This window comes from Papio anubis, chromosome 17 (genome assembly GCF_008728515.1).
Source record: "Papio anubis isolate 15944 chromosome 17, Panubis1.0, whole genome shotgun sequence".
In the NCBI taxonomy this organism is placed as follows: Eukaryota; Metazoa; Chordata; class Mammalia; order Primates; family Cercopithecidae; genus Papio; species Papio anubis.
The window spans coordinates 393,898-408,251 of NC_044992.1; the positions used below are offsets into that span (position 1 = coordinate 393,898).

At 46.7% G+C, this 14,354-nt stretch overlaps 1 protein-coding gene across 2 annotated transcripts in view; it reads right to left on the reverse strand.

Moving 5' to 3' along the window:
• VPS53 (VPS53 subunit of GARP complex) overlaps window positions 1-14,354 on the reverse strand; it is a 175,328-nt gene that overhangs the window by 83,967 nt on the left and 77,007 nt on the right. For both annotated transcript variants that reach the window (XM_031657228.1, XM_009189285.2), the window contains exons 8-11: window positions 9,292-9,370; window positions 5,843-5,986; window positions 4,700-4,842; window positions 761-902 (exon numbers count right to left, since the gene is read on the reverse strand). In XM_031657228.1, coding sequence (XP_031513088.1) covers window positions 761-902; window positions 4,700-4,842; window positions 5,843-5,986; window positions 9,292-9,370 — 508 coding nt within the window. The remainder of the gene's footprint in view (window positions 1-760; window positions 903-4,699; window positions 4,843-5,842; window positions 5,987-9,291; window positions 9,371-14,354) is intronic.

The following is a 14,354-nucleotide window of genomic DNA, read 5'->3' on the forward strand; positions in this document are numbered from 1 at the left end:
CTCAACTCCTGGGCTGAAGTGATCCTCCCGCCTCGGCCTCCCAAGTCACTGGAACTAAGGGGTGCACCCGACTAATTTTTTTTTTTTTTTTTAATTTTTTGTAGCGATGAGGTCTCGCTATGTTGCCCAGGCTGGTCTCGAACTCCTGGTCTCAAGCAATCCCGCCTCGGCCTGCCAAAGTGCTGGGATTACCGGTGTGAGTCACTGCATCGAGCCAAAAAGAAGAGGTTTCCAGAGAGAAAATTTGGACTTGGTCTTTGACTACACAGAGACAAACGTTTAACCGGCAGTACTATGTTCCACCTTTCCAATGGAGGCGTGTAGTCCCCAGGCCTGTATACCTGGCTTTGGGGTTTACAGAGACTCATTGACCTAGTTTGCTCAGCAGAGATGTTAAAAGGTAAACCCTAAAGTAAAAACATATCCTAATTGTAACCAAATCTGACAGCTGATAAAGTAATAAGGTATTTGTGACCGAATAAGGCCTCTGACTCACAAAATTACTAGTCGGTAAAACGGCATCAATACTTAGGAAAAACGATGACAGGGCATTCTAGAAACATGAGGTACTGCATCACAGACAAATGATAAGTCCACACAGAGTGCTCTCTATCATCACTGTTCCCAGCAGCTCAGAGAAATCACGGCAGTGAGGGAGTACGCACTGAAGCCACTGGACAGAGTCACCACACAGTGAACACTGAATCCCAACCACCCAACCCCCTGATTTCACATGGCAGCCCCCTAGGGAAGGTCTTACCAGGCTCCCATCGGTCAGGGTGCAGCCAGAGAAGCGTTTTGCGAGAAACCCCTCAAAGTTAGTTGTTCTTTGAATAGCAAAAAGCAGCAATTTCACTTCAATTTCCTTCGCTCTGGTACGCATAATCTTGGCAAGTTCTGTCCTTCAAAACAAAGAGATAAGAATACTATCAAACAAACTGCTCATTCATTCAAAAGAAGACAAAGTAAATGGACTTAACTTCTATTCAGGAAAAAAAAAACGTACGTAGTCATTTCAAACCCTGAGGTCTGTTACCAGCTTAGTCTAAAATCTAGGGAGTAGAAATACATGTTCTAAACAAGAATTTTAAGGTGAAATTATCCACCAGGCAAAAAAAATCAGGGGTTATGGATTTTATATGTATATTATTTGTTTGTTTGTTTTTGAGATGGAGTCTCCCTCTGTCACCCAGGCTGGAGTGCAGTGGTGCGATCACTGCAACCTCCACCTCCTGGGTTCAAATGATTCTTTTTTTTTGTATTTTTAGTAGAGATGGGGTTTCACCATGTTGGCCAGGCTGGTCTCAAACTCCTGATCTCAGGCGATCTGCCCGCCTCGGCCTCCCAAAGTGCTGGGATGACAGGCGGGAGCCACCAGTAATTTGTTTTCACGGTTACTACATTGCCTGTATCTTTGAACTGTTGAAGAATTGGATAATAATACATACGGAGCACCTAGTTTTTTATTAGTGTATATATCCTATATAATTTCACAAGTCATTAATTACTGAATTATAAACCCCTGTCTCTTCCTAAGTGCCCAGTAATCATCTCTTCAACTGGATGGCGTAAGTCCTGGAAACATGCCAGGGACAGGATCGCCGCGGCAAAAGTGACAAGCACGCTTAGCTGGTCCCTGCCCAAGAAGCGCCGGTGCAGCTCACTCAGACGTTCCGTCTCAGACGCTCAGTTGCTGGTGAACAGGGACGTGCGAGTTCTTAGTAAGGACTAAGCTATCATCTTCCCACACAAATCAATGATGAAATCAAACAAAGAGTCTCTGAGTTTATTTAAGAATGATGTATCTGTAGGATTTTAGCCAAAATTCTAACAATAGAAACTTGGCAGCAACACTGCCATTAGCCAAGACAACAATGGCAGGTACTGGCGCTCACAGAGACGTGCTGGCTCTGGCACACGTCCAGTCTCTCCCAGGCTCCATTTCTCACTGAGCCGGTTTGCACGTCTGCTGAACTGTACGCTAAAAGGAATGAGCTAACAGTTTCTCAAGGAACTCACTCTTTATTTTGTTAACTGGGATTTAGAAGGTGACAATCTCAACTGATCTCAAACCAAGGCTAAAAGGTTCTCTAAATCTACAGGAGTCAATGCGTTTCTTTTTCTTTCTTTCTTTTCTTTTCCTTCTTCCCTTCCACTCTCCCTCCCTCCCTTCCTTCCTCACTTCCTTCCTTCTCTCACTCGCTCTCTCTCTCTCTTTTTTTTTTGAGACAGGGTCTCCCTCTGTCACCCAGGGCTGGAGTGCAATGGCACGATCATGGCCTACTGCAGCCTCGACCTCCGGGACTCAACCAATCCTCCCACCTCAGCCTCTCTAGTAGCTGGGATTACAGGTGCTTGCCACCATGACCAGCTAATTTTTGCATTTTTTGTAGAGATGGGGTTTTGTCATGTTGCCCAGGCTTATCTCAAACTCCTAGGCTCACATGATCCACCTGCCTTGGCCTCCCGAAGTGCTAGGATTATAGGCATAAACCACTAAGCTTGACCCAACGTGTTTCTTAGAACAACAGCCACATAGAATGGAGCTGAGTGCACCTGCAGTTGCAGCTGCTTGGATGGCTGAAGCAGGAGGGCTGCCTGAGCCCAGGAGTTCAAGGCTGGGGTGTGCTATCACCATGCCTGTGAATAGCCACTGTACTCCAGCCTGGGCAACACCGCAAGACTCCCATCTCTTAAAACAACAACAAAAAAGCCACACAGAATGAACACCAAGCGTGAACACTACCATGAACTACGGACTATCACCCTGGGTGATGATGATGTGTCTGTGTAGCTTCATCTGCTGTGACACATATGCCCCTCTGGTGGAAGGTGCTGACCATGGGGAGACTATGCACGTGGGGCAGGGAGCACCTGGGAACTCTCTGTATCTTCTGCTCAATTCTGCTGGGAACCTCAAACTGCTCTAAAAAATGAAATCTATTTTAAGAAAAGCCAATATCCCTTAAAACACTTTTCCCCCACGATGTGTTTAAAACATGTAATTTGACTATACCTTCCATGATTTTAACAAAAAGACCACCATGAATTCTGGGAAGGTGGCTGAGTTATGCTTAGATATGGGCTTTTTTTTCCTCTTTTTCACCTGGCTTTAGATATAACTGTGTACCACTGGGGAAAAATATATAACTAATATGAACCAGTTACCAACACTGTTGTAGTGTAGCTGCAAACAAAGAATTAAAAGGAGTTCAAGACCAGCCTGAACAACATAGCAAACTCTTGTCTCTACAAAAAATACACACACAAAAATTAGCCGGTGTGGTGGCACACACCTGCAATCTCAGCTACTCCGGAGGCTGAGGTGGGAGAATCACTTGAGCCGGGGAGGTCAAGGCTGCTGTGAGCCGTGATCACACCACTACACTCCAGTCTGGGTGACAGAGTGAGACCCCGTCTCAAAAAAAAAAAGTCTGGGCCGGGCGCGGTGGCTCACGCCTGTAATCCCAGCACTTTGGGAGGCCGAGACGGGCAGATCACAAGGTCAGGAGATCGAGACCATCCTGGCTAACACGGTGAAACCCCGTCTCTACTAAAAAGTACAAAAAACTAGCCGGGCGAGGTGGCGGGCGCCTGTAGTCCCAGCTACTCGGGAGGCTGAGGCAGGAGAATGGCGTAAACCCAGGAGGCGGAGCTTGTAGTGAGCCGAGTTCGCGCCACTGCACTCCAGCCTGGGTGACAGAGCAAAGACTCCGTCTCAAAAAAAAAAAAAAAAAAAAAAAAAAAAAGTCTGACTCTGGCTTTAGCTTTGTCATAGATATACTGATTTAACCTTCCTGGGCTTTAGTTTTTTAAATATAAACAGACTACCTGTCCTTGGGCTACACACATGGATAATGTAGAGAGGATGAATGAAAGAAGGTCTTTAAAATGCTTGGAAAGCTCAGATGCAGGCCAGGTGCAGTGGCTCATGCCTGTAATCCCAGCACTTTGGGAGGCCGAGATGGGCGGGCAGATCACCTGAGGTCAGGACTTCAAGACCAGCCTGGCCAACATGGTGAAATCCCGTCTCTACTAAAAATACAAAAATTAGCCAGGTGTGGTTACACATACCTGTAATCCTTGCTACCTGGGAGACTGAGGCATGAGAATCACTTGAACCCAGTAAACGGAGGTTGCAGTGAGCTGGGACTGTACCACTGCGGCACTCCAGCCTAGGTGACAGAGTGAGACTCTGTCTCAAAATAAAAGCTCTAACTATCCAGAGGCTACACACACCGTACTGGGAGTGGGAAATTCACTCAACACAAGCTTCCTCAGTGTCTGCTATGTCATTAAAGTAGATACTGCCCTGTCTCTATGGAACTATCTATCTAGCAAGTCAGAAAATAAAAACGATGATGGGACACACACACAGCACACTGACATACGCGGTATCGACTGGGGAAAACGTGGGGTAGAGGAATCACTGTAAGTCAAGCTGGTTGACAAGCCTTGAGTTGGTGGAGAAGGTAGAGACTGCTTGAGGCAAGAACTACACCAAGGAAAGTCCCAGAGCAAAGACGGGGGCAGAGGGAGCAGCCGGTGGGGCCACCGTTGGGTACGAGGATGGCATCAATCATCTGGTGAGGTCTGGAGGTGGCACCAAATCCACAGGACAACGTGGAACCGCTAGAGACTGGGGAACTGATGGTGAAACTTCGACGAACAACAAAACCAGTAGAGAACTGGCACCTACCTTGTCACGTGGCAAAATTCCACCGCAATCCTCTCAGCCATGCACCACTCACGTGGAAACATGCGGCCGTATTTCTCCTCATAGTCCACAAGCTGGCGTTTTATCCAGGCGTAGCGTCTGTCGATTTTGTCCAGCCAAGCAACCTGGTGAAGGTGAAGATCAAAAACCACCCCAGCGGTTAGAAGTAGAACTGGCAGTTTAAGGAAACAAGCAAAAACACAGAGCCAAGCAACACGGAACCAACCTCCGTATTTCTCATGGTTTTAAAGAATCTAGGCCACGTTTTTTACTTGATTTTTTACTTAAAAATCCAGAGGTTTTTGGCTCGGCACAGTGATGCAGGCCTACAATTCCAGCACTTTGGGAGGCCAGGGCGGGCAGATCACCTGACGTCAGGAGTTCGAGACCAGCCTGACCAACATGGAGAAACCCCGTCCCTACTAAAAAATACAAAAATCAGTCAGGTGTGACGGGCGCCTGTAATCCCAGCTGCTTGGGAGGGGGAGGCAGGAGAATCGCTTGAACCCAGGAGGCGGAGGTTGCAGTGAGCTGAGATCGCACCACTGCACTCCAGCCTGGGCAACAAGAGCAAAACTCTGTCTCACAAAAAAAAAAAAAAAAATCCAGAGGTTTTTAACCTGGGGTCCATGATTGGCCTTCAGGGGTCTATACATTTCCAGAAACTATAAGCAGAATTTTATGCACAGGTGCATGTTTCTGAATTTCTCCAAAGGGTCAGTGACCTCAAAAGACTTAAGAACTATAAAGTCAGCCCCTAGGACTCACAGCTCAACAATCAACACTGGAAGACAGTGACACTAAAAGGAAGTCTAAATCAGCAGGCTTGACAGCATTCACTGCAAGCTCCGCCTCCCGGGTTCACGCCATTCTCCTGCCTCAGCCTCCCGAGTAGCTGGGACTACAGGCGCCCGCCACCTCGCCCGGCTAGTTTTTTTGTATTTTTTAGTAGAGACGGGGTTTCACCGGGTTAGCCAGGATGGTCTCGATCTCCTGACCTCGTGATCCGCCCGTCTCGGCCTCCCAAAGTGCTGGGATTACAGGCTTGAGCCACCGCGCCCGGCCAGCATTCATTTTTCAATAAAATTCAAAGGTTACATCTGATCTCATTTGGTCAATACTTACATCTTGGTTTTCTTGGAAAAGTACTAGATACTCTGACAGATGCTGTTTAATGAACTTTTTGATGATTTCCTGTTTGATCCTGGGGTCTAGAATATTAGCAACCAGACATGCATCTCGTAGAACATTGCTGGGTCCTCCGGGTCTCTGGTAAAACAAACAACATGTACCAGATTAAAAGCCAGAAACCACCTTTAAACCTCATGGATTCTCACAGCCGCTACTTCTTGTCTCTACGCATGGTGAGTCTTCTCCTGCTCCTTTACGCTCATTCTTTCCACTGTGGATGGACCCATCAGTTACCTGTTGTTCCTCGAGGACGCAATCCTTACACTCGCTTTACAGCAGGAGACACGAAAACTACCCTGTGAATCTGCAATGAGATCTTTTGGGAAACAGGTAGTAATGATCACGGGAAATTTGACTTTCTGCAAACCATAACTAAAAGAGACCTAAAAGTTCGAACACCACTGGTCTCTGACGTCAGAAGACACCACTGAAGAGGCCAAGGAGTGGGGATGCCACCGGCGTCTCTCCCACGAGTGGGGATGTCACCGGCCTCTCTCCCTAGAGTCGGGATGCCACCGGCCTCTCTCCACATGTGCCACTTTTCCCTGACTCCAATCTCTGGGATTCCTGTTCTTAAAGTGCTATGTTTTTGCCAAATAGTGTGGTCGCCTTTAACACATAAAACCAGGTTCCAAGCCATGACACGTGCTCCACGATAGTGAACCATCTAGAAAGGCAGCCAAAGAGAAAACCCTGTGATACTGGCCTGAATGAACACTGGAAAGGTAACGGGGGCTGGACTGACACGTCATGATGGGAAGGTCTTTGTGACCCAAGTTTTGCTCAGACTAGTCACTGAGTGAACGTGCCGGCTAAGTAGACTACAGTGAAAAGAACACTTGGAATCTGCTCCTGGCTTGGCTAAAAAGCCGTGCATGCAGCTTCGACGCACTTACTCGGCCTCACCTGAAAAACAATCGACTCTAGGTGATGAGTAAGGTTCTTCTAAATCTTTATTTTATTTTTTGTCAACTCTTTCCAATTCCATCCATCTCAACTGAAGTTCCACTGCTTCCAAAGTGTGATATAAGCTGCCTGATACCTAAATTGTTAAAATGTTGACTTACTCCATGCTGAGTGGCTTTTATGTCATCCGCTGAACACCCTAACTTCTCAATTCTCGCTTCAGGATGAAAGTGACCCCATAGAGAAGTCACAGAGGCCAAAACCTATGGGCTTGCGTGTTCAGATTTTTCATTTACAAAGAGTTTACTAGGTTGCGTTGGAAAAATTTTTTAAAATCTTAATTTCCATTTATTTTTTAAAAACTTAATTCCCGTTTGTGAAATAGAAATAGTAACACAGGGCCTTTAAATAAAGCCCATAGTCTTTAAAAAGGAAAAAAGAAAACTAGGTCAGGCGCGGTGGCTCACGCCTATAATCCCAGCACTTTGGGAGGCTGAGGCGGGCAGATCATGAGGTCAGGAGATTGAGACCCATCCAGGTTAACACGGTGAAACCCCGTCTCTACCAAAAAGAAATACAAAAAATTAGCCGGGCGTGGTGGCGAGCACCTGTAGTCCCAGCTACTCGGGAGTCTGAGGCAACAGAATGGCGTGAACCTGGAAGGTGGAGCTTGCAGTGAGCCGAGATCGCACCACTGCACTCCAGCCTGGGCGACAGAGTGAGACTCCAAGACTCCATCTCAAAAAAAGAAAACAAAAACAAAAACAAAACCACACACGCAAACATGAAGTCACCACGCGAGAGAAAAGGGAGGCTGTTAGAACCGTTTTAATTTCATCTGCCCAGTGGTATCTGGGAAAAAAGATCTAAAGTAGGTCTCTTCTAAATAATAAAGATGGGCTTCGTCCACATCTTCCTGAAATTTCTAGAAGCTGAAATGGGTGGCCAGGCACGGTGGCTCACACCTGTAATCCCAGCACTTTGGGAGGCCGAGGCAGGCGGATCACCTGAGGTTGGGAGTTCGAGATCAGCCTGGCCAACACGCAGAAACCCCGTCTCTACTAAAAATACAAAATTAGCCAGGCATGGTGGCAGGTGCCTGTAATCCCAGCTACTCGGGAGGCTGAGTCAGGAGAACTGCTTGAACCCAGGGGGCGGAGGTTGCAGTGGGCTAAGATGGCACCATTGTACTCCAGCCTGGGCCAAAGGGTGAAACTCCATCAAAAAAACAAAACAAAAAAAACAACCCAAAAATGGGCAGCTGAGTACACGTGAAGCTAACCTTGTCCTAAGAAGCGCCCAGTGCTTCTCAAGAGCGAATATCCCTACAATCCTTTTTTATTTCTTTGGTCTTCATTTTCCTCATGTAATAAACAGGACTAATAGCTTTCTAATATCTACTCCCTCCCTGCAGTTACATCAGATGACTAAGGAATATCAGGTTCTCCAAGAAAAGTGCTTTACAAATAAGCATCTGATTACTAGCAGACAGCCATAAAATGTGAAGACATTAAAATCAGGAGTGGAATTCCTATAGAAAGTGATGGGCAAAAGCTGGGGCCGCTACTCCCAATTACTTCCTACGTTTCTTTTATGGAACACAAAGAAAAAATAATTAAGATATTTCCAGTTATTGAATTACAGAGCAGACGCCGGAAATGTTCCTTGGATCAATAATGTCCCCATCTCTACCCACAGAGTAGGGTCAGGCTCCTTGCCCCTGAATGCTTCAGTATATTCCTGCCTTGAACAATTCTTTCTCTTGAAATAGCTCAAATAATAGAGAAAAGGGCCTGTATGGTTCTTTCCTGCCCGACACACGCTAGGTGTAAAGACGGCATCTGCTACAGCTGGAAGGGTGGAGCTAAAAGCAGTTCCCCAAGCAGGATGACCGCTGAGTGGGAGAAAGCTTGTTACATGAGAAGTGCAGCCAGCAGCTCCCACGTGAAATGCTGTGGGCTTTGCAGACACAACAAACAGCTCTGCTACCAGAGCGCTCGAGGGCATTAACTCCGAAGACAGGCTTACGTCGGTCACAGTGAAGACAGTGAGGCTCCTCAGTGTGTCGCTCCGAGGGTTACATAAGCCGGTGGGTGCTCCGCCCAGCTGTCTTTTCACCAAACCAAAACCAGTAAGTTACGTAACAATCCTAAAAACACTGCGGCATGAGGGTTTTTTAAAATACAGCCATGAGAAAAAAGGAATTGACAGGGCAGACAAGATAGAAGGTTTGACCTACGTTAAATTAAGCCCAAACAAATCCTCCCTTTCTGAGGCTGGAAGGAAACAGAGGAGGAACTGCCACCACCCTGGGACATTTAAAATCCAGGATGGTCTCGTTACCCTGAGCCTGCAGCAGACGGATCTGCAGCTGCCAGCGGGCACGACGGGAATGACAACCGCGTGGTGACCGGGGTGGGCATGAGCTCGGCAAGGATGCCGGTCATCTCTAAAGACGGGGAAACGCAGAGCAGTACCTTGGTGCCCTGGGAAGGAAACGCTTCTTCAAAATCGGCCAGGATTTGCTGTCCTAACTCAGTCTGCGCAGCCTTCACTCTGTGAGGAAGAGAGAACACATCATCACCTGGCGTAATATCCTTACGTCACTACACACCGATCCACGGGGTCAAAAGGGCTGAAGTCTTTCCAGAAAGGCCAGGAAGGGTCCAGAGACGTCCATGAGGTGAGAGGTCACACACTAGTTAAGTGGCAGGCTGACGAGCAGGACCTAGGCACCCAAGGTATTCTCAGGGTGAATCTTCTACATCCCCAAAATTCTTCTAGGCCAACCCTTTCCTTGAGGTCGTATGTGTTAATCTTTACACAGTTCCACTGGGGGGTAGTCGTGCTGTGGGAAACTGTTACAGAATCACATCCGCATCAAATATAAATCTAGTCAGGCACAGTGGCTCACGTCTGGAATCCCAGCATGCGGGAGGCTGACGTGAGAGGGTCGCTTGAGGCCAGGATTTCAAGACCAGCCTGGGCAACATTAGAGAGATCCAGTCTCTACAAAAAAACAAACTAAAATAAAAATTACCCAGGTGTGGTGGCACACACCTGTACTCGGGAGGCTGTGGCGGGAGGATCTCTTGAGCCCAGGACTTTGAGGATACACAGAGCTATGATCACACCACGGCACTCCAGCCTGGGTGACAGCGAGACCTTGGCTCTCACACAAAACACTAACAAACAACAACAAATAAATCCATTTTGGATTACTGGCATAACTGCTGTCCTACTCCTGGAGCACAGAATGGGAAGAGGGTTCCACAGTGTTTTAGGGTGTTTTGTAAAAAGTTATTATGGGTATATAATCATTATATGTACATTTATAGGGTACCTGTGAAGTTTTGATACAGGCATATGATGTATAATGATCAAAGCGGGTAACTGGGGTATCCACCACCCCAAGTTGTCACTTCTCTGTGTCAGGAACATTCCAATTCCAATCTTTTAGTCATTTTTAAGTATACAATAAATTATCAACTGTAGTCGCCCCACTGTTCTACCAAACACTAGATCTGATCATTCTAACTCTATTTTTGTACCCATTAGCCGTCCCACTTTCTCCCCACCTCCCTGCTACGCTTCCCAGCCTCTGGGACTCGTCGTTCTACTCTCTATCTCCATGAGTTCAGCTCTGAAAATGTTCAGCTCCCACATACGAGTGAGGACGTGAGGAGTTTGTCCTCCTGGGTCTGGCTGACTTCATCTCACATCAAGTCCAGTTCCATCCATGTAGTGTTCTGGGTTTCTTGTTAATCCAGAAACCAACAAGCTCATAAGTTTTAAACAAATGAATAAAGAGAATGTCTTCTATAGTAAAAACAAAAAGATACAAGTGACAAAATGAACTGCTAAAGGAAAGTGAGGGCCACTGAATGATGATTTAAGTTCAGAAGTTTGTGAACATGAAAATGGAACAGCAAGGAAAACCAGTTAGAAAGGGGAGGCCGGTACTCAACAGCGGCTGCGAGTGTACTAGGAGCTCAAGAACCACGTGTGGACTTGAATGCAAAGGCAGAAAGGAGAAGCGGCTAGGACGGAAAGCAGCTGTGGATCGCGCCCCGCGATCAATCACGCCCCGCCATTGATCACACCCCCACAATCAATCACGCCCCCGCCATCAATCACGCTAATCTCAATCGATCACCGCATCGAACACGCTTCCCCACAATCGACACGCCCCACAATCATCACGCCACAATCGACCTGCCTTTATGACATAAAGCCATGATTGATTACGAGCACTGATTGCGGTTTCCGAGACCAATACGCTTTACCGATTGCCGATTATGGCCTGACGATTACGCTTTGCATTAATTATTTATACCGGATACGCTGGCGATTGATTACGCTTTACCGATTACTGATTACGCTTTACACTGATTGCTTTAACGATTGATTATGTTTTCATGACATTACGCTTTATAATTGATTGTTTCGCGATTAATTATGTTTTCATGACAGTTTTCATGAGTATTACGCGATTGATTACGCTTTACATTAATTACGCTTAATTAATTATGCCTTTATTAATTACTGATGTTTACACTGCCACGCCCTGCATTTGATCACACCCCACACTCGATCACACTCTCTGCATCCCCCACCAGCTGCCTGATGTTGGCGGCCACCTTGAACCAGCCAGCCTAGCAGAGCTAGAGTGGAGCAAGACTCTCAGGCCCTGCTGGACTTCTGAGCCTGAGGCAAATACCATCTGGTTGCTAAAAATGCCTTAAAAGAGCACACTTCCATTCTTGGTCTCCACCCTGCTCCTTCAGAATCAACTTTATGAAGTTTCTAGAAATAGCCAACAGCTCAAAACCACAATTTCTTTGGCTGCTAAGGAGTGTCTGGCAACCTGCTAAGATCTTCTTTTCAAATGAGGGGATAGGCGTGACCCAAAACAGTCTGTTTTTTCTGTGGCATGGTTATAATTACACCTTATTCCAAATACCTTCCAAGGTTTTTCCACTATCTTCAAAACTTTTAAAATCACTCTTAGAAGTGGCTTTGTAGCCTTTTGAGTCAGTTTTCAAGGGGGCCAGAAATGATCCAGATGAGGCTATTACTGGAATAGCCCCCACCTCCAGATCGGAATCAGGGCCATACATCTAGAGCTGTCCAACAGACAATGGGAGACATTCCTTGCATGTGAACTTTGACATGAGAGAAAAGAATAAAATTGTACTTCGGAGCTTCTCGTGATTCTCACGTCATGAGGCAGCACACAGCCTCCTGTGGTGCCAGGTCACAAGACAGCTTCCAGAGGCGCAGGCCCTGTGTTCCTACCTCCTCCTTGGAAGCACACAGACAGCACCAGTTCCCTCCTAAGCCACAGGGAACTTACAGCAGGCGCTTTTCATGGTTAGAAGAGGAAGGAGTTCTCTTCACAGGGGAAGTGCCACCACTGGCCAGAGCACCCACAGTCACAGTCTCAGGACCACTGACCATCTCAGTGACACTGGTGGGCCCGGCTCTGCCTCTGGCCCGAACTACTCCCTACTCCATATTCTTGGTGACTCTGAAACTGAGGCGGCAGAAAGGAGAACCACAGCCTGTGACGGCACGTGGTATCACCAGAGACCAAAAAGAGGGAAAATGACCAGCTTCTGAGGAGAACCACAGCCTGTGACAGCACTTGGTATCACCAGAGACAAAAAAGAGGGAAAATGACCAGCCTCTGATGTGTAGACCTCCTTGCCAAGTTCTTCATTTTCAAAGCCACCTCCTGAGATGGGCAAGACCTGGCTATGTGACTAGTGAGCCGCATAATCATGTCACTTCCTCTCCGTGGGTCACAACTTCGAATAGCTGTGAAATAAGAGGGTGGGGCGAGTGGCCCATACTAGATGATTCCATGTCCTCTCCAGTGCCGATTATTCCACAACACCCATCTTACGGTGCTGACTGGCTTCACAGGTGGCTACAGGTTAGATGTGTGCTTAATCCTGGGGCAGAAGGATACACTTCTGCATATAAACGTCAATGTTTCCAACAGCAGGTTTTTTCCTTTTCTTTTTTTTTTTTTTTAAGACGAAGTCTTGCTCTTGTCCCCCAGGCTGGAGTGCAATGGTGTAATCTCGGCTCACTGCAACCTCCACCTCCTGGGTCAAGTGATTCTCCTGCATCAGCCTCCCGAGTAGCTGGGATTACAGGCGCCTGCCACCACGCCTGGCTAATTTTTTGTATTTTTAGTAGAGATGAGGTTTCATCATGTTGGCCAGGCTGGTCTCGAACTCCTGACCTCAGGTGATCTGCCAGCCTCGGCCTCCCAAAGTGCTGGGATTACAGGCATGAGCCACCGCGCCCGGCCTCTACCAACAGCAGTTTTTGAAGTGGCTATCAATGATTCAGATGAAAGAGCACCCATTCCCTCAGAGACATCACTGATGGTATCCACAGACCCAAACCTCAATCCCATGCACTTTCAGGGTGAGATGTGAACTGCAGTCTTCATAATCAATTGCTTAAATAGGATTCTAGAAAGAAGTCAACAGACTTGAAAGAATGTATCTTTGGCCTCATTCCTTTAAACTCCTTCCTCTTCTAACCATGAAAAGTTCCTACTATAAAGAGGTAGCTCTACTGATAACCGTCAGCAAAGCAGATATATGTGCTGAACTATCAAGATTTCCTAGTCATTCCTTTCTCTTCAGACTGGAGTACAGTGGTACATTCATGGCTTGCTGCAACCTCAACCTCCCAGGGTCAAGTGATCCTTCTCTCAGCCTCCTGAGTAGCTGGGACTATAGGTGTGCACCTCCATGCATAGCTAATTCTTGTATTTTTTGTAGAGATGGAGTTTTGCCATGTTGCCCAGGCTGGTCTCAAACTCCTGGGCTCAAGCGATCTGCCCACTTCAGCCTCCCAAAGTGCTAGGATTACAGGCGTGAGCCACTGCACCAACTGATTTCCTAGTCATTCAGAAATCATGAGCTGGGCAGGCCTGTCTATTTCCAGGTTGAGTTCTTTTTTCACTCCACCATGAGACCTGCTAAGCCTTTCTCACAGTTATAAGAGGTTAGAAATGGCTGTGAAAAATATATTTTAGTTCAAGAGTTTCACGGTTTTCAAGAGAATGTAAGAATCTTCCGTTCTTTGTTGGGAAATACTGACTGATGACTAGAAACATTCACTGTCATGGGCATGCTTAGGCCAGGAGGATTTGAAATGTAAAGACACTAAAGAAAAAACTCTTTCCTTCAACGCTACAGCAAGCATGGAAGCATCTGCCAGAAGGGTAGTTGGAAGAATCAGCTATGCTTGAATCAAGGCTCATGAACTTCCATTTCAAACGTGCAGGCAAAGATTTCAGAACACAACTTTTCACATGACTTCTACAATTTACAGACAGCCAGACAGTAAATTCGAGAAACAGAAGCAATGCAGAGGGTAGTAACCTGCCTGCCATCTCCCGCCCCTCACAATAAATAGCTATTCCTATCATTTCCAGATGGTTCTACCACCACCACGTAAACATAAGGGAAGAAAATTCACCAGAAAGGATGCTAAAAATAAGAAATCTGGACTT